At 40.7% G+C, this 21,321-nt stretch overlaps 1 protein-coding gene across 3 annotated transcripts in view; it reads right to left on the bottom strand.

Moving 5' to 3' along the window:
- TUNAR (transmembrane neural differentiation associated intracellular calcium regulator) overlaps positions 1–20,370 on the bottom strand; it is a 32,455-nt gene extending 12,085 nt beyond the window's left edge. Inside the window, exons 1-2 of one of the 3 annotated variants that reach the window (XM_080396284.1) lie at positions 18,858–20,370; positions 18,688–18,718 (exon numbers count right to left, since the gene is read on the bottom strand). Coding sequence is in view for 2 of the 3 variants with exons in the window: in XM_080396282.1 (XP_080252408.1) it covers positions 18,688–18,744 (57 nt within the window). In the remaining variant the exon portion in view is untranslated. Of the gene's footprint in view, positions 1–18,687 lie in introns of all 3 variants that reach the window. The other 2 variants (XM_080396282.1, XM_080396283.1) reach the window with 2 other exon arrangements.
- Between the last annotated feature and the right edge of the window lie 951 nt (positions 20,371–21,321).

The following is a 21,321-nucleotide window of genomic DNA, read 5'->3' as shown; positions in this document are numbered from 1 at the left end:
TAGCTAAGCACTATTCTATTCACTAAATCCCAGCTTCAGTCTGAATGCAGTGCACTTGCACTTGCCATAGAAGAGGAGAGAAAAAAGTTTTTCCTTGTAGGATGCTTCAATTTTATTCACACACACCCCCACCACACACACCCCCACCCCCCAGCATTTAAAAGGAGGCAGGAGAGTCTGAGAAGAGCAGCAGTCTTTTGTCTACAGACATGAGATGTTACCCTGAGGAACAGGACAACTCATTCATGCCACACTTTTCAAAGTTGCTCCCCTGTCCTGGGTTTCTGGGAGCCTGCCTTGAATATCTGAAGGTGGTGAGTACTAGCTATTGTCGTGGAAGCCAACGGGAACTGCAGTATGTGCCGTCACATCCCCCCCAAAAATTACATGGGGCACCCACAATTACAGATACTTGTAATCTTACTTTTTTTTTGCCTTAGGCGACCAGCTGTACTATGGAGTAATGATACCCAGAATTGCTATTAAGGTGCTGTACATGGAGATTAGTCGGTGTTTGCGTGTGGCAAGGACCTGCACAGTGGAACACCCTGGAATGTCCCAGCAGGAAATAATTTTGCCTTCACAGCAGAGTCTGAGCTGTGCATTGAAAAGTGAAAAGAAAATCAGGAAGTGAACTCACAAACTGTATCATCTATTATGTGCACCAAGTGAGACTCAGATCCTGGGCAAAAATAGTCTGTGACTGATGCACCTGTGCAAGGTGGCAAATTAATGGAGTAGAGACAATTTTACTTGCAGCATTTCTTAGCTTCAAGTGCTGAGCTGTGCAACCTTGATAATGTTCTTTTCACATACTGTTTTGTGTGTAATTGTTACCTATATGAGCCCAAATTTTAAAATAGACCACTTCCCTATTGGATGCCTTTTTTAGGACACAGTTGCAGCTGACTCTTAAAGGTGCCAATAACCTGCAACTCATGCTGAAGGCTACTGGCACGGTCACAGCAACGCTATCCAAACTCTGATAATTTCAAAGCCTCTTTCAAAGTCCTGGGATGAGCACTCCAAAACGGAGGCAGCCAAAAATCCCTTGCCACTTTTAAAATATGAGGTCTAATAAGATAAAATAACAGATAATTTGAGGAAGAAGCTAGTTTCTAAAACAAAGTTATCAAAGTAGGATAACACTCCAGGCAACCAACTCCCACACCTTTTATCATCATCATTAGTCATTTATATTGCAGCAGCATGCGGCAACCCCTGCTGACGTCTGGGCTAGAAACCAGACACAGATAGCAAGAACGATGCCTATCCCAAGCAGCTTACAAAATTACAACAGTACGAAGTACGGGAAGGGGGGCAGGGGGGAAGAAGAGAAGGTTGAAGCGAGTTGCTGAAGGTCGATTTGCACAAACCTGGCACAGCCAGGAGAGCCAGGCCCTCAATCCATGGGAGCAGCTGCCCCTCTGGCTTGCACTCAGAGCAAGCATGGCGTGGGGGAGAGGTGGCAGCTCTACTTGTGCAGGTTCCACACTCCTGGGGAAACAAGTTGGTTGTGCAGGGGGTAACGCGTTTGGGAAAACAGGAGAGCGAGGTGACACTTCTCTTCAGGGCTTGGGGTAGAGCTCTGTGGCACAGCAGAGGAGTGGAATTTGGAGTGAAAAGGTCACAATTCACTCACCAAATGCTCTGGCAACTCATCAGGATGGGCAGTGAAGAGAGGAGGATGGGAAGACCTGGATTTCCTAATCCCCATGCACTGGCATGTTGTTATAACAAGTGCCTGCTGTTGGGACTTGTGGATATCACAGTTGCAGAATGATTGAGGTTGGGGCAACCTCTGGAATTCACCTGGTCCAACCTCCCTGCTCAAGCAAGTTCACTGATAGCCAGTTGCCCAGAGCCATGTCCAGACAGCTTTTCAACATCTCCAAGCATGGAGACTTCACAACCCCTCCATGCAACCTGTTCCAGTGCTCAGTCACCCTCACAGTGACATGCTTCCTGACGTTCACATGTTTCCATTGTTCAGCAAAGGATGTCACCTTGCATATGGAGCAAAACCATTTGGATTAATTTTTTGTTTTATAGCTTGCTCCTATCCTTTTTAAAAAGATACAAATGATGTTGCTATAGATCTGGAGAGAATATTTGCTATGTCTTCCAACCCTGTACAGTATACCTAACAGCCCATGTTCTTTCTCTGTCTGCAGTGGGTACTGTACTATATAAGGAACATATTTTGATAGCTAATGTAATGCAATGTACACAACATGTTGCCTCAAGGTCATGGTAAGTTGTATCTGTTTATATGATGCATCTTGACATACTCCAATGTAGTGCCAGTAATTTAAAACAATGCCCATATAAAGTATGAATAAGACCAAGAACCTAGCCACAAAAGTGAAAATATTTCACTTCTTTCTTATATTAAGAGTGTTCAGTAGCATATCACTAATTTTTCTTAAGGTTTTAGGAAGAAGAATATATATTTTCCTACATCTTTTTTCATTGGCCATCAGCCAAATTTCATTCATAAAACTTTGAGCAAAATGAGTCTTAAAAGGAAAGCTAATCTGAATGTATGCCTCCAGAACAGAGCGCCAGATTTAACCCTGTTTTTTTTAACATATAATAGATTCTTTAAAAATATTGCTTGCAATAAAGGGGCTGCTAATAATAAATAAAATATTCATAGTATCTTAATTATGCAAAATTGGTCACTGGAAATTATTGTGTGTAACTCTCGGAGTCCTTACAACACACAGGGAGAGCACTGAGTCCCACTGAACTGGTGTGATAAGCAAATTAATATCAGTATGTCTAAAAACAGTAGGTTGGTAACATTTCTTTCAACTTAATTTTCAAAACAAAGTGTTCATCTGTTATGAATTGTTTCCCAAGATATTCTGAATGTTCACACAGACCTGTCTTCTATTCTAGCAGCTGTCACACCATTCCTATAGGACTGATGCTTTCTCCATTAAGATACTTTGCTCACATTTGTAAAGTATCCATTTGGCTCTGCTTGTGTTTTGAAAGCAAAACCGTCCTTTAGGGAGATGTTTATCCATTTCTTCCCCTTTTATGCTGTAAGGCAGAATCAACGAGTGCTGGGGTGAGGTGACTGGGAGAAATGAGCATACCAGTAAAAAAATAGCTTGTGGTCATGGACCATATAAAACCCAGAAGACAGCAGCCCTGCAGTGGGACAATGTTCTTCAGGCTCTGGTGAGAGAAAGGAGTTTCCTCATGAATAAAAACTGGGAAATAAACAGTATATCATAACAGATATTCAGGTGTTGCCAGTTCACAACATTTAAGGAAATTCTAGTAGACAGAAAATAATTTAAGATCCTGCATGTGTCATGTATCCGGGATTAAAACAAAAGAAAAAAAGAAAAAAGACACTTGGGCCAAACTTTTTCAAAGGCCATTTGAGGGCTAATTTAAGAGACTGAATTAAATATTAGTTCAGGTCAACCTGAAAATTCTGATAGTAATCATTCATACTCTAAGAAAACTTCTGGATTTGCTTTACTATGTAGGAAAAAAATGGAAGGCTAATTGGTGGGCAAAACTCAGTGCTGGTTCAAATCTGGACTAAGAAATGATACCTTCAAGTGAATACTCACAGACACTGGTAAACATAATTAACCTATTCAATGGTACCATAGCATTCCTAGATATTATGATTTCAGAACCTATCTGTAATGTAAATTAAACTGGCAGTTGTACTGATTAATATTAGACGTGAAAGGAATAAGGCTGCGTGACTGAAAAACTGAATGTGGAAAGTGCTTTAAAATATGGTGTCACTCTACCACCCACCCAGAAAACCTGAGGCAGATCAAGATTAAAAACTTTATCTAAATTCATGAGGCTGCCCATTGAAGCTCCAGAGAACTGAACTATTTTTCTCAGTTTCCAGATCAGTACCTTCTTCTTTGGACCACATTGTCTGTCTGGACCATCTAGTTTAAACTGTTGCAGCTCAGCTTCAATTTATACTGGTTAAAGTGTTGCAGCATAAGCTTTTTAACAAGTCACTTTGCAGCACCAACAATTTAATTCAGCTTAAGAGAAACGTAGAAATAGAAACAGTAAAATGTCTTTTGACCTTTGCTGTTGGCTACAGTCAAAACCATGCAACAAAAAGAGCAGAGAGGAAATGTAGGACATATGCTCAAGATGATCAAAAAAATGTTTGGGCATGTAACGGTACATTGAAGAAAACATTCAAGAACAATTCATCCTGCTGAAAATATTATTCCCATAAGGCTGCAAGGGTCAGTGTCATCTTAAATTATGTACTGTACAAGTGCCAGCCATAGAAAACGATCCACCCACAGGCCCTACACTCTTGGGCAGGAGGCCACTAAACACTAGCAATTGATCTATAGCTCTAGAGACTACAAGTAGGGGCACAAAAAAACCAAAATGTGCAGATTCCTTTTTTTTTTTTTTTTTTTTTTTTTTTTTGCTATTATACTTAGTATTTTGCTAAAGAAGATGATGAATATAACATTAATAATAACACTGTCTTGTCAATTCAATGTTAATCAATGCCGATGATGAATGAAAATAAAAACACGTCAGAAAAACATCATTTAACTGATGTTAACTGATCATTAACATTGTTTAATTGATACAGAAGCAACCATCCAAAGATTTCTCTTTGAAGTAGTTTTGCTCCAAAGACTTCCTCGCTGGCTAATTGTATTCACACAAGCCTGCTTAACTTAAGAACTCAAACTAAGTCCTATTTTGCTTATCCTATCAGTCCTTAGCTTCTCCCAAACGTCACTGACACAGGTGAAATATCCAACCCTTGTTCTCCTCATAGGGTTGAGACTTTCTGTAATCCTCTAATCCTCTAAACCACTTTTTTTTTTTTTTTTTTTTTACACTGAAACTGGAAGCCATGTTACACATGCCGCGGGTCCAACAGGGGACATCCTTTTGTCATCCAGCAACTTCTGCTGAGCTTGGCATGGGTATTTGCCTCAGTCAGACCACAGACCTGGCCCTGCCTTTCCGGAAGCCTTTCAAGTTGCAGTCTGACATTCGAACCACACTTTTCAATTCCTTAGATCTCCAGATGCCAAGTAGATTCCAATAATTCACATAGAAACTCTGCACAGTGGCTGGTGACTGAAATACAGCCAGGTCTCAAGTGAAGCACGAGCAGTTACAAACCAAAGAGCCATGCCAAATGGTCCAGAGGAGAGGAAGAGATGAAGTTTTTTTTTCTGAAGAGAAAGTGTATAGCAAATTTATACAGGAAAACGTCTTATTCCATGAATCAAAAGACGTAACCTTTCTTTGCCAAAAACTGGAGAGCCTAAAAGCTCATAACTACATTAGTAAAGCAATTATATTAGCTTGCCTGTATTTTAAAAACCCAAGACAAAATTTTAATGCTTCTGACTTTGCTTTTTAAATAGAAAGTGAGAGTTACACTAGACAAACTCCAATTTAAAATCTCAGTGGGGCGGACAGCTGTGTTGAAGAAGAAAGCTTTTTCACAGTACAAGCTTGTGGATTGATTTTAATAATGAACATTTTCTTTTCATACATCCAATATTTATGTTCTTTTTGTTATTTGAAAACCTGTCTGGGGACACATAAATCTGCCTGCATCATAATTACACTTGCCTACATTTCATGCCTATAATGAGATTAGGACCTATGGCAGCAGCTAGAGGAAAACTGGACAATCTATTCTGCATGGGTTAGTAAGAGAGACTCCAGTAATTTTTACAAAAGAATAATCTATTTCATGGAGAAGAAATTAATTCTCAAATAATAAATAATGTCAAATTTTCAGGAAGATAAGGTTTGGCCAGGAGCATTTTTTGGCTTTTCTGAAAGAAAACATTTAGAGGACTCCTGAGTCTGTCCGCCAAGCTTATGACTCTTTCTTCCAGCTGCTTCCAATTCCTTCTTCCTTTTTCCAGCCCTTTCTTCACTGGAGCTTGCTTGGAGGGACCAGGCCAAAGCAGGAGCTGCTCACTGGCAAGGGGTGGTTGCAGGTAGCCTGTGGAGTAAAGCAGCATTGCTGCTGGCTCACTGTGCTCGGGGCTGGGGGGGTGAAAGGAAGATGAATGTAGGCTGGTGGAGTTCTACCAAGAGAAAGCTTAGGGTTGTACAACTCGTAGTTACATTCAAGCCCCCCCAAATAACCCAAGATTCAGGCTTTTTATGGAAACCCACTGGCAGTGTTTTACTTTGAATACTGCTGCTTCTTGGACTACAAATGTCAAAAGCATATCTGTAGTGATGCGCTGCTGCAGGCTGGCCTTGAGAAACCCTTCATAAAAATCTGTCAGTGAGGCTGAGTGACTTCCCTCCTCTGATGAAGTCATCCATTTTGGTCACAGCTACGCTCTCTGCACTCTCCCTTGGGCTAAAATAAACATTACTGAGAAGAAAATGTGCATGACCTACAAATGCACAGCATTTCACCACGTGCAGGTATTTGCAAATAATTAAGGACAGAATAGCTGTCTCATAGATACCTGCATGTACACCATGCTCTACCAGCCTGATGACTGTGCCACCCTCCATACACCTCACAACCAGCTAAGGACAAGCCCTTCCACACTGCACTTGCAGTAACGCTTTTGCTGTACGCTGCTGCCTGTCACAGGAAGGATGGCTGAGTGGCCCGAACACCAGGTGGGGACTGGGGAGTTAGGGCCTCTAGGTCCTGGGGGCACATCTGTGAGCATGGGGACGCCCTTTGCGTTGGGAAGTTGGTCAGCATGAGCAGTCCTGGCTCTGAGAAACTGTGTCTCCATTCTCCCTGCTCATTAGCACTCTCTCCCCAGGTGCGTGCTGCCAGAAGGATGCTGTGCAGAGCTACCAAATATTTCATTTAAGTACATGATTTCCACCTTGTCAAAGCACTGTATGGGCTGCCTCTCCCTTGCTGTTGCTAGGTGGCAATTGCTAACCAGCAAAACAGGGATTTGCAAAAATGACTGCTCTTCATAGATGGCACGTTGCCCTCTCTCAAGAGCCATAATCCCTCGGTTAGCACAAGTTTCTGTTGCCTTCCTTCTGTTTTCTCATTCCTGACTTCTTGTAAATGCTAATTTTGGGGTTTTTTTCTGTGTCATTTTTCTGTCAAAACTGTAAACACTTGAATATTACTAGGCATCTCATCAAAGGAAGATTTACAGATGTTTGGTCTTCATTATTTTGTTATACTTTTACGCTTTTTTTTTTTTAACAGCAAGTAAACAAGACATTTAAAACCTCCCAAACATGGCTTATAAATTCCTTCCATTCCAACTTGCAGCCATTTATAACTGACGTCACCTGTACCTCTGCTGCAGTTACAGGACTGCTGCATACCTAACCGTGCCTGAGGTAGCTCCAGCATACCCAGATGGGAGCAGAAGTCTCCTAGAAAGTACAAGCGTCTGCATCCCCCATGCGCACCATGAGGAGCAGCTACTTAAGACCACAGCCATAGTCCTGCTATATCCTTAGATGCACCCCGAAGCCCATGATCTACATCTTTCCGCTGCCTGTTGCTTAATCCAGCTAGATCGTGCCAGCTGGGTACATTTATACAGGTTGTTTACTATAACTGTAAATAAACACCCTAAATGGAGATATGCAGTGATTTTGTGAGGAGGATGAAGAAATCAGTTCCTTTCATTGTCAATCATTTTCATGGATTTTTGTGGCTGACAAAAAGGCTTTTTGAGCGAAACTAAACAAGACGTGTGCTAAACCTCAGAGATATCCAGCTGCAGAGTAACTCTGCTAATACCAGTGGAGGTCTGCATGCAAAGGCATCGTGCAGAGACACAGAGATGTCCTGAACATTTACTGAAGCCCTAAGTATTCTGCAGACAAAAGCCTGAAGCAGGAAAAGAAAGAAAGTTTCAAGTAAAGAAATCAAGTGCAAAGCCACAGTCTGTTTCTATTTTTTACCACAGCAACTTGTACCAGCGGTGACAATAAAAACAGTCAGTGGTGTGATCCAGCTGTAAAAGATATCAGTGGCACAATTCTCGCTGGCTCCACCAGGTACTGCATTAGGCTCTGAAAGCAAACTCCACCTAGACAGGCAATAGTGGCAGGGGAAAAAAAAAATAATTATAGTAACTTGTCACCTAAATTGCATATGTATTGACCCCATATCCCTGTGTTAGTCCCTGAAAATGACCCATAGAGTAAGTTATCAGCCCCAGTAGCCTCAAAGAAGAGGACTGTGTGACAATGAAGATTCACAGAAAGTCCCTTTCTTTGGCTGTCCTACTACCATTTAGTAACAGCTTGTTCCGAGAACAGCCCCTGCCTCATGCTGCAGCATTGCTTTCTAGCTTAGGTATTTAAAGAAAAGTATAGATATACCCACAAGGACATCAGCAAAGATCAGTGGCAAATGATCTTCATTGCAAAAAGCATTAAGGATGTTGAAGATATTAATCATTCATACCAAAAATCAGCATAAAGATCCACATGTAATACTGATAACTGTGGCCAGGTATCTGATAAAGCAACCGGTGAAACTAATTACCCACCTTTTGGCCGCGTTTTATTCTGTCTATGTGCAGAGTTAGTTACGGAGGTTGCATTCACTTATAATTTAACTCTCTAGAAGAGGCTGGTTTTCTTACAGTTTGTATAGTATCTACCGCTGTCAGGCTCTGATGTCAATAACTGATAACAGCTGCAATCTATGTGATAAGCACAGGACAAAAAGGCTCCCAGATTTCAAGCACACCCTCTACTTGGGTAGAGTTCACATTCTCAGAGGGGCTCATGCTAAGCCTCGCAGCTGTTCAGAGCACCTGCAGGTGCAGCAGGGTCAAATCCTGCCAACAGCTTGCAGAAGCAACCTCCACTGCAGCCCACAGTCAAGCAGAGCACTGAGGTCTGTCTGCTCAGCCTCATTATTTTCCATGTGTCCTTCAGGACCTGAATTTCACATGAGCTATAATAGATCCAAGAGGTTTCTTTTGAGCTCATGGTCCTGCACAAGCATAAATCAATATATTTATTGTATTCTAGGTTACATGAAAAAGAATCAGCCTTGCATATTTGTGCTGTATCATCCAATCGGCAAGCTAGAAGAAGTAGGGCCAAATCCTGAGGGGGTTAAGCCAGTCAAGCTACATCAGCAAACACCATCTGAAAGCATAGGCATTTTTTGGCATATATCTTAAACTGTCAGGAGGAGCAACCTGTGAGCAATGCAGTACTTGACCTGTCAGCATGATACAGATCATTTAAGTACCTTTTTTACAAACATTAACAGATTAATCTTCACCTTGGGACACACAAGCAAGGTTCAGTACCCCTGACAAGCAGATCTGGAAGCTGACTTACACAGGGGTTGTGACCTATTTCCAGGAGAACACAGCATCTTTACATCTTACAAAAACAGAGAAGGGGATGGGACTTCATACCTCCACACAGAAGAAAAAGAAGTGTGAAGCAGATAACAGCTTTGGCCCAGCCACTCATGTCTGTGGGGAAATTGGACTTTCTTAAGTGCTGATTTCCTGGCTCCTCTTCAATTCACACCGGCTGTGACAATCCCAAGTAGGATGGTAGCTCTCATCCCAGCACAGAGGACACAGGCACGTTCGTGTGCAAAGCACTGCATTTCACACCCAAAGTATAAAGTAAACCAAGCAGTTGAAGTGGAAAAGTCCTATCTGCTTGCAAGTTCCTTACCCAAACAGCTACCCAAAGCATCTCAGCTCATTTCAGTGGGATCTGTTTCTAAAAGCAGTAGCAGTCAACATATACTAAGACATGGGCGAAAGCTGAGTCTTATGTATATGGCTTGGGCTTTGCACTGAGGAGCAGGGAGGCTCTGTGATGGGTACAGCCCACAAGATCATACCGACAGAGCTCATAGACCAAGAAAGTGGGACATGGACATGACCTATGCGGCCATGCTGGCTGTTTAGTTTAATTATCTGGGAAATATCGTTAGTGCACATATGATTTATGCAGCTGAGGGGTCTGTTCTTAGAGGTATCACCGAGGGTCGAGGAGTTGTCTATAAGCCACAGGAGACTGGGAGATCAGGTCCCTGGAGAGGCAGGGCAGAGAGTGATCCCCACAGCTGTGTCTCTTTGCAGAAGGGCCATGCACACACACACTGAATAGGCAAGAGGCTCAGTTCATACACACATGCAATGGGCAGATGTATCCATACACACTGTCATGGGGGTTAGTGATGTGCATCCACTGGGACAGACACAAAAAGGGTCAAGGGAAGATGCATCTGTATAGGCACTAGCTAGAGATGTGTGAGCAAGGAGGACATGCCACCGGATTCTTAAGATATACAGTAATTCAGGTGTTGTAACTTGGTAAAAATATTTGGGATTTATCCCTGAAGAACTGATGTCAGGAAGGTCTCATTTGTTTTATGAAGGAAATTGCTTATTGATCCTGTCTGTTTGCATCATATTCACACTGTACTACTCCTGTGCTTAACCTGCAGGGATTCAGAAAGGCTGTTTCTCTCCTCATGCGTGACTTGACTTCTGCAGGGAGATGCTGCACCTCCATGTGAGATCCCAGAGAAGCGCCATGGGTAGGAACAGGTCATGAGGTAGGGAGCACTGGTGTTTCTGATGGTAAAATCCCTGTGATGCCCATTTGGTGTGCTTTCTTCATGTACTTACAAATCTACTGAAAGCCAAAGGAGAAATCACAAATTTGGAGACAGATCAGGCAAAACTATCGTAAGATTCTCTCTGTAACATTAGCCATAGTCTACTTAATTTTTAAAAATCTTTTTCTAAAGAATTATCAGGATTTAGAGATGCTTTTGAACTGTCTTTTGTGAAACATGGCAGATGTGACTTGTGATCTTTTACTAGCTTACTAAAATTCAGTGAGGAGGACTGGAATTATTTTGTGGTGAGAAGAAATGGATGGAGCAGATGCTCTGTGAGCCCTTCTGCATTGAACATCCATTGCACGGTTTTCAGGGTGGAGACAAAAACTAGACCCAGAGATACCAGTGATCCCTTACAATTCTATTTGAGAGCACATGAACAGATGCAGAATTTGAAGGACAGAAATTAGGAGCAGAAGTAACAGACCAACCCTTCCTCCATCGGCTCTGATGTGCTAGCAATATTAAAACCATATTACAAGGTACACCACATTGCACACTCAGGATGTTCCCAGTGACATGACATATCGAAACATTCTGAGCATTACGTAAAGTCATGTGAAAGATATTGTTCCCTTTATACTGAGTTAATATCTCAGAGCAGCTCCAGAGGATCAGGTACAACGTAGATTGCCACACATTTCCACAGGAGTGTTTTGAGAACACAACCAGCTCCAGAGCATTTTGATGCAATGTAAAGCATTTACTATGGAATGAAAACACAGGAACCCAACACAAACAGACATGAAATTGGTGAAATGGATGACTCTTTCTCAGGAAACCTTTGTTTTCTACCTTTGATTAATACAGATACAGAACAAGTACTATGTTCAGCAGCACAGAAACAATAGTACCCTAAGGGGCATTGCGGTCATCCATTAAGAGCTGCTTTCAAGAATGCTTTAAAAGCCTGTCCAAAATCTTGCCTTCTACTGCTAAGTATTTTGTACTGCTTCTATATCCAGTGAAAAGTTACATTTACTGAGAATCCCTGAACAAAAACCTTTCAATCAGGTTTTGGTTTAGGCACAAAGTAAAAAAAGAAATTCCAACAACACATAGATCACCTGTCTTAATAAACAATCTTGCTTTCTGCTTTCTCATCCTAAAAGTTAAATGCTTTTGTTTTCAGGTACCAGACCAAGCTTCCTTAAAAGGAATTTTTTGGTACTCTTAACATAGTTCAGTAACATCTGACTTTATAGACAGTATAGCTAGATTTTGGGATGTGTCAAAGTCAAGTCCTAATTTTTTCTCATCAAATATATCAGTTTCACATGGAGGATAAAGTGAGCTTTTCAATATTTAAAGACATGCATAAAACGATAAGTCCCAGATTTTCAGAAGTCAGAAGTTAAGAATATGCATTGCATTATTATCCTCATTAATCAAGTAACAAACTATTAAAGCATGATTTATATTCACAAATACCACGTTGTTTTCTATTCACACCACTCTTTTCTGTGTAGCTTGGTTGAAAACTGGAACAGGCATTCCTCCAAGCTGTTTTCTCATGAAGAGCTGTACAAGACATCCTTTACCCTTTTTGCAGTCTCTTATTTCATCATACTGATCTCTTTGGCTCATCAACTTTTCTCCAGGCTCTTTTTCCCCCTAAGGTTCTTACCATGAATGAAATTATTTATGTTAATGGACTTCAGTGCTTCTCCAATTTTTCTTAGCCAACTAAAAACCACCTAACCTAACCTGTCAAAGTTCAATAATTACCCTCCTATTATCACTAGATTTACTTTCCTGATGTATTAATGTTGTAGAAAATAAATATTATTTATAGAATAAATATACATAATATATACACCCCATGCTCAGATTCTCAAAAGGTATTTCGATCCCTTAGTCCCTCTGATTTAAAAAAGAACTAGAAGCCATATGACAAGTTCTTAAACACCAGCATGTGTTTGAATGTAAACTCTTTTATGTATTCTAATATCCAGGATTCCATGGAAAAATTGCCAGCTCAACTGGAAAAGCCTTTCAGAACCTCTTTTATGTTATTTAAAGATAACATTAGGTCTAGTTTAGGACAGAGAGCGGAGGTAGGCTGGGAACAACCCTGTGTACCATCATTGCTGATGGAAATAGAGTGCAAGTGATCCTCCTGGCTGTCCTGAGCCCTGTGCATTGGAAAGCAGTATTCTGAAGCAAGTGATTTAATTGCTCACTATAATGGATTATATCTTGACTAAGGTATTCCTTTCTAATCCTTTTCATTGCAAGCCAGTAGAAAGTTCATGTCAGAAAAAAGTGTACTTGTTGCATGCGGTAGGGTGCATTTTAAGTTCTCTTATTAACGGTTCTCAGAAATGAAACATAATTAAGATGAGGTTTCCAGTGGAAGTACGGCTTTTAATCAGACTTTCATAATCTTTTACATTAATATGGTAATTGGGCAAGTACAGTACCTGTCAGCATCCAGAGGTGCATCACACTTGGAGCTCTATAAGTAGACCAGAGTGAAGCAGATACCCCTTAAGCTTCTGGGATATTCTGCTGCGGAACTCTCCAAAACACTGGCACATTTGCAAAAAGCTTTTTTCCTTCTTGACATGTACAAATTTTCCATGGATTTGTATTAAGATCCCAAGGCAGATGTTTTTTCCTACCTTCAGATGTAATTTTAGCAGCAAAGTACTTTTTGTACAAACCACCTTCTCCTTTTTCATAAAGAGGGTAAAAAGCTGAAAGATCACCTTGGACAGAGGAGGCGTACTGGGGTAAATAAGAATCACTGTTAGGTACCATATTCTCTGTGTCATCTTTTTGTGCGCAAGTGCTGGATCCACAGTGAGCTGTGTCAATTCTAGCTAACAAATCATCAGGGTTTTTTATGTTTTACCTGGATTTTTTTTTTCTATGCTGAAATTTGATTAATTTACCAAGAGCCCTCAAAACCATTACATAGCCCCACAGCTATCCCTAAACCCTGACAGCATAAACAGATGCACATGTACATCCCCTAGAACCTGTATGGCATATTTAGGATATTCCTATTTAGTAATTTTCTGTTTAATCTAGGATATACCTCCCCTGTGTAGCAAAGCAATTAAATAATTAATAGTTATATTAAAACAGAATGGTTCGGGAGAGAAGAAAGGATTTTTAGGACAACTGTCAGACTGGAAAGGAAGTAAGCATCAATAATTCCCTTTCACATTTGATACTTCAACTAGTATTAACTTAAAAATCAAAATGCAAGTCATTAAGCAAAAAAATGAACAAAATGAAGAGCAACCTTGCAGGGACAGTGATGAACTGAGAATAAGGATGTTTGGGTTCAATTCCGAACTCTTCCCTTGCCAGTATAGCTCTGGGCAGTTTCTTTGTTCCTCAGTTCCTTATCTATTTAATAAGGATATTAATACTCAATTAATTCTACTCCTTGCTTGCATGCTTTTTGAAGACCTCCTGAAGGTTTCTGTAGTAGAAAGTACTTCTGGCATCTGTAAAACTCTCAGCAAAATGGAGGCCCCCTTTTTGTTGGAGATACAAGAAAAATTAAAGAAGGGAATTGCAATCAGAGCTTACATCTACCATAGACCTGGTAAGAACTGTTCGGTATCGGTAATACAGGGCTATACAATGCATAACGCTTCAGAAAGCTTCAGTTAACGAACTGACCTGTGAGAGCTAGTAAATATTGGGACAGCTATAACAGATCTAGTTAAAGTATATACAACAAAATATTTCCCTGTCAAGAGAAAAAAAAAAAAATAGCGCTGCAAATCTGCACTGAGAAAAACATATAAACAGGTATCTGCATAATTTCTTGTAACAAATGAAAGTCTGTCAAAAATGTTAAAAGGAAATATGTCATTTGCTTTTTATTTTTAAAAAACATTATGCTTCTTCAATATTTTTACCCTGGTTTATGAAAAACACAGATGCTGATTTACTGAAATTTCTTGTCAGATAAATACTCTTCCTGTGGCTATTTGTGTTTAAACAACTCATTTGGTTTTGCTCTGGGTTTTTCTGTGGGCCTTTCAGAAATCAGGTTTTTTCTGGGTCTTGAATCAAGACAGCTCCAGCCATTCTGAGTACAGGAACTGCTTATGTGTTGGATTATTAAAGTACATTTTTCTTGACTAGAAAGAGTTGCTGCAAGTGTGCGAAGTATTTCTACCGTTCAGTATAACTGCCCTGATAATGCAGATGGTTCAAACTCTAATTCTCAGAGTTTCTCTAAAGATAGTTCAATGGACTCATATGAAATACATGCGTTTTCAGCATCAAGCCTTTATTGAATAGTATCTTAAACGCAAAGGAAATTACTAATTTTACTTGCTTTAGAATTAACAGAGAAAGCCAAATACAGCCACTGCTCAAATGTTTCAATGATTAAAAATGTCACTAAAGAAAAAGTTCTAAGTCACAGTAAATAACTGACAAAAATGTCTGCTAAAGGCAGCAAACATCCTATGTCATGCAAAAACTTCTCTCAGAATCACATGCTCTTTAGAAAATAATCCACTCCTCTTACTACATATATGTTGCTGTTATAGGGATAAAAGAAACAGACAAACCTATTGCTGCACTAGTGTATCACATACATTATAAAGGTTGCTATGCTTGCTTTTTCTAATATTTTTCTTCCTTCCATAATGCACAGCCTAGCGTAAAAAAAAAACAACCTATGATCATTATTCTGAAAAGGAACCTTCTTTACAAATTACAATGAAGGAAATATTACTTGTTATGTAATATATATCCTAATAATACAGACATTTATAAGTACGCAAAATTGCACAGGGAAAAGAAATCCTGATGATTTTTTGCTTCTTATTTCAATACATATCTATATTCTCTAGGAAGCGTACTCTAATTATGACTTCATATTGTGCTTCTATACCCTAAAGATAAATATGTTCCTGGATCAAGTAAAAAGCTAAACATGTATTAGCTAAAAAATGAACATATTTAATACAGCAGAGAGCTTGTTAAATATCCTTGAACCTAATAATACTGAGTACTTTTGTAAGTTCAGTGATATTTTAAAGGATTTTTTTTTTTTTTTTTAGTTGCTGGAAGAATTGACAATACCTAGTAGCAATTTTAATACTGTCACAAAAATAGATAAGGCAATGAATGATTCCAATAGGAATACACTTCACTCAGATTTGGAGACCACTAATAAAAGTAAACTTTTGCATACTGTGATAACTCTTCACTAATAATGTACCTGTACAGTTTCATGATCTTTAAGAATTTAATTAACCTATTTTTCTTGTCCTAATTACAATGGAAAGGGATTCACATGGGTAAAAGGAAAAATTATTTTGTTTAGAAGGGAAATACAAATTATGCCTGAAGCCTAATAAATCCGTTGCCATGACAGTCAAAGAGCCTGGTCTTATAAAACCTCTCATGATTTATTCACATGAGTAGTTCTTACTCATTTTGTTGGTTTTGACCTCTCCTGTCCTGAGTGACCACTGTAACAGATGGAGCCCAAAGTCATGGACTAAATGAACTCAGTAGACATTTTGTGGACATTTCTGGACATTTTACAGGGGTGGTCCATAGACTAAGGGAACAATATCATTATATTATATCAAAGGATGGAAAAGTGGTGGTGGTGGTTAATGAGGTTGTATTGGATAGTGAGCATGATGTAAATGGTATGGAATATGGGGTAGAAAATGTGCTGCTTTTGGCTCTGACAGAGTTAATTTTCTTCATAGTAGCTTGTACAAGGCTATGTTTTAGATTTGTGCTGAAAAAAGTGTTGGTAACACTGTTTTCCTTACTGCTTAGTAGTGCTTACAGAGAGTCAAGGTCTTTTCTGCTTCTCACACCACCCCACCAGCGAGCAGGCTGGGAGTGCATAAGAAGTAGGGAGGGGGACACAGCAGGGGCAGTTGACCCCAAAAGACCAAAGGTATATTCCATACCATATGACATCATACTCAGCATATAAAGCTGGCAGAAGAAGGAAGGGAGGACGTTCAAAGCGATGGCATTTTGTCATCCCAAGTAACTGTTACACACGACGGAGCCCTGCTTCCTTAGAGATGGCTGACCACCTGCCTGCCCATGGGAAGTGGTGAATGAATTCCTTGTTCTCACACCAAATCAAAAACACAGCACTGCACCAGCTACTAAGAAGAAAATTAACTCTATTGTAGCTGAAACCAGGAGAGCTTTGCTTGCGTGCATGGTTTTTGCTTTACCTATTAAATAGCTTTTATCTCAACCCATGAATTTTCTCACTTTTACTATTCTTTCTCCCATTCCACTTCAGGGGAGTGAGTGAGCAGCTGTGTGGGGCTTAGTTGCCTGCTGGGGTTAAAGCATGACACTTGTATACAAGTTGTCCCATTGAATGAAATAAAACTGCTGATGTGAGAGAGATTTGCAATGGGAAACTTGATTTTACGATACAGTCCTTGTTCACAAAAAGAGCTGAGGGGACTGCTTCCGCAAGTAAGAGCTTCTTTCAGCAGTGAAGACTGGAAGATAACATTTATGGGTTGTATTGTCGTTCCTCAGTTTTCCTTATTGGTTCATATACTAGTCACATATTTTTAGATGGTAAAATACACAAAAAATCTGCTTCAACACACATATATGCATATTTTGAATCTTTACTCCTAAAATCAAGGCTGGTTTCTTTGAATCCTACTGAAAATTTGTCACACTACAGCAAAGTGTTTGTATCATCTTGGCTTCCTCCTACTGCAGTGATTTGAAAAAGCTGCATTAGAATTCTTTCTCTAAAAACTGTCTTATGGAGTTCTTCATCATACAAAGGAGACATGTATTGGGAACTACTACAAAATTCCATCTTTTTAATAGGATTTAAGCTCTGATTCTTGTTCATGAATCCTGGTGTGGCCTGGCCTGGCCTTTTTGCTTTGGCTCTTTGCATCCCCCTCTCCGTCAAAACCTGCTGCCAGGAACCCATCATCTCCATACCCAGCTGGACAGCCTGTTGCAACCACCACACAAACCTGCTTCTGGTCCATTTCTAACCCTTCCAAAAGCAGTGGGATTTGTGAGGGATTACACTCAAAGTGGGGGCAGGCCCTAACGATAGTTTGCTCCTCAAAGAGGCATTCAACTTTCCCTCTTCCAAACTCCGTGATCAATCAGAATGCATAAGAATATATATATATTTCACATCACCACTCTTTTCATCTTCTAATTCTACCCTGATTTCTGAAACACAGATCCAAGTAAACTAGGCTTTCTGGAAAACTAACCGGTTGTTCCATCTTACTACACTCACTATATAATTCCTGATCTGCTTGGCAATTTCCTGATAACGACCCTAAATTTTGGTAAGTCGGGTAGTTAGTTGAGAACATCACCTTGCACTCTCCTAGCATCTTTCATTCAGGAAGATAAAAGCACATTACTACAGCTGTTAATGAAAAATATCTCGCAACATCCACTGAAGCCATTTACAATAATTCTCAACACCCTGCTAATACACGACAAAAATTACTTGATATGAGAACATCTCATACAGGGTTTGCTTATTTTATGACTTGGGTCATCAAGGGCAACATTGTCATAATTCACAGTGGTCATTTTCTGGCTTTCTGATGTGTGTAAAAGGATCTGCCTCCCACTGCATCTAAAACACAGCATCCAAGTCTGCATTTGATATTTGTTTCCCATGGGAAACAAAATAAAGTAAATCTTTTGTACCTGCAGATCTTGCAGACATTCAAACCCCTTCTGTAGCTTTTATTTAGTCCACTAGCATTTATTCAGAACTATTCCTATGTTGATACAGGATTTCTTTTGCCTTCTATTGGTCAGTGCACAACTGAGGTGCAGGGAAGGTATAGCACCATGACCCCAGAGAGACAGACAGAGCGAAAGAAAGAGGAGGTAGAAGGAAGGGAATGGAGGGAGGAAAAGAGAGAAAGAAATGTCAGAGCAAATTCTTAAACATCCTCTCTAGCATGGAAATATGTATAATACAGCTACTGATGTTCCAGTCCAAGTGCAAATGACAGCACAGGTGTGCACAAACACACACACGCACATACACACTGTCACAAAGCAAGGGAGAAAGACAGAAATGATCTTACAAAGCTGCTGCAGTAATCAGGACACTTGCTCCTGGAAACAACCATACAAACAAACATTCTTTTATTAGATTTCTACATTTTTTGAATTTTCATTTGATTATTGCTATTATTTTTACCTCTCACTACAGAAGAAATACGGTTATTATTAAAAAGAAGGAAAAAGGCCTTACCATGCAGTGCATCAGGAAGAGATGAGAAGCACAGAGCATGCTGCAGAGATTAAGCTCAGCATGGCATTCAGATATCCTTTGGAATTGAAGAAAATTGTCCAACCCATTCGTCCTAACAAAGCGGACAAGTTTTCTCTAGGCTTGAATTTTTCACCAGAAGTCAGATCCTTACAGTGCATTATATTTTCTTCTTCAGGAGATATATTTCCTCCAGTTAAGTTTCAGCTCTGCAATGCCATTTCCAATCAGCTCTGAGAAGTTCTTCATTCCCAGATTCGTGGTGTCATCAGAGGGACTCCAAAGAAAATCAAAGAAAGAAAGAAAAAAAGAAAATAATACCTTACCAAAGCCCTGAAATTACTATGCAGAAAAGAAGAAAAAAACCTTCAACAACCCCTCATTTATTCTATTATCTACGTGTTTCACAACAATCAGTACTACCTCTTTGGTCTCATATATGCAGTGCTGATTACTTGTAACAAACGAAGAGGCAAAAACTTTCCCAATTCACACATCATGCATTTTCATTACTGCTGCTCAACTGCGCACTACCAAAGAACCCTTCTCATCCTAAGGAAGCTTTAAAATCATCTGACAAAAACATCAGCTATCCCTTTCCCTTCCCAAAGAATATGAACATTAGAATTTCTAGAAAAGTGTTGGAAAAGGCTTGACAAATAACCCAAAAATACAAAGTAGATCTAAAAGCAAAACACTGGAAGCAGGAGAGTTCTTGAGCAAGGAGATACCTTGCCCGAAGGATTTAGGAACACATGCACTAAGTCATCGTAGGAAAGCAGAAAAGGATAAAGAACGGTGGCTAATGGGGGGGTTTGAGAGGATGGGGTGGGACCAAATGGGTGTCAGGTGGGAGTGGGATCCTGAGTCACCCTCAGCCTCCTGCCTTCTCGCTGACAGCAGCTCGGGCTTCCCCTGCACTTTCTGCAAAGCATATTAATTGATTCTGGTTGCTGAGCAACTAACTCTGGGGAGCCACATCGACGGCTCGGTCTCCGGCACTGCTTCGGCAACAGCAGCAGGGAGAGGGGACAGTCTCCCCCGTCTGCCTCCTCCTGGGGCTCACTCACCCTCTCCAGGATGCCCTCAGCTGCCCCGCAGGGAAGCTTTGCCAGAAAAAGGAAAAAGCCCCCATTAATGCAGCAGGGAGAGGCGGTGGGTTGCTCCCCGACCCTGCGCGGCTCTGGCAGAGCTCGGGCGAGCAGCCCCAGTCCCTGCTAACAGCACCGCTGCAGCCCCCGGCCCCTGCGGGGTGCTGGGACAGGGGGGGTGGTGCAGCCGTGGGAAACCCACCCGGGCATGGCAGAGGTAGGTGAACCAGGGTGGTGCAGCTTCCTTCTGAAAAGCAAAGCTGGGTTAACCCTCTGGTTCTCCAGGCACACTGCAAAGATGTTACTAAAATGACAAGCAACTCCCATGGTTATGTCAACTCACGGGTTCAAAAGTGAGTTCCTAGTTGGACCTGTGGCCGTTTAAGCTCTGTCCCTGCAATGGTGGGTTATCGTGTTGCTCTTCAGACAGAGCAGACACTCTGTAAGACACACAGTAAGCCAGAGCCACCAGGCAGAAGAATTGCCTGGATGTCTGTGTCAGAAACTGCAAAATGGAGCTTTCTAACAGAACCTTATCATTACTTTAACCAATGTTCTATTTAAGTTCCTTATAGAAGAGAGGCAGCAATGGCACTGGTTAGTCTTGGCCCATAAAAGAGATGAGATAACTAAATAACTGGAGCTGGCTCAAAGGGGCTTGTCCTAGAGTATCTCTCTTGATGGCCCCATAGGAACGACACAGGGGATTTCTGCAAGGTTGATGCCAAGTGGATAGAGCCTGAGCAGGGCCTGGCCACTGCAATTTGTGGCAGGGCCTCCACCAACTTCTGTGGCTCTAGAGCATGAAAAACATCTCCAAAACACCATTGTCCAAAACAAGACATTTCTCTTGTGCTCTTGTTTTGGATAAATCCTTAGTCAGACCATGGCACTCGTTCAACACTAAGCTGTCTTTCTGTTGCACAGGTAAGATGTAAGAAATTAAAAGACTTCAGGATTTCTCTCCATGTGACCTGGCAGTAAGTGCAATATCAGATCTTGGCCAAACTGCTCATGCGTGATTGCTGTCAAAGACCTGAGCTAGATCAGCTTTTTCTTCTGTTATAGCAATAGGACATGTTAAAGGGCAAGGCCCTGAGAACTGCCTTAGCTTGCAGTCACATAGACAAAATTATCTATTTTTCCCCTTGAAAAACTCCAACCTATAGCTTGTATGCACTAGCTAAATGGCAAACACCAGGTCTTTGTGGAAAACGGACGGGTTATCTTAAGCAAAAGAGTAATTTTTCTGACAGTAGCTTAGCACCTACCATACTCTGCTTTCATGCTTTATAAAAAAAGATCTAGTTTAGCCTCACTTTCTTAGCAAAGCCAGATGCTTCACGTATATTTCA

The sequence above is a fragment of the Falco punctatus genome (genome assembly GCF_963210335.1).
Source record: "Falco punctatus genome assembly, chromosome: 7".
Classification (NCBI taxonomy): Eukaryota; Metazoa; Chordata; class Aves; order Falconiformes; family Falconidae; genus Falco; species Falco punctatus.
The sequence above is the reverse complement of the archived record's forward strand: the minus strand, read 5'-3'. Positions and strand labels throughout refer to the sequence as shown.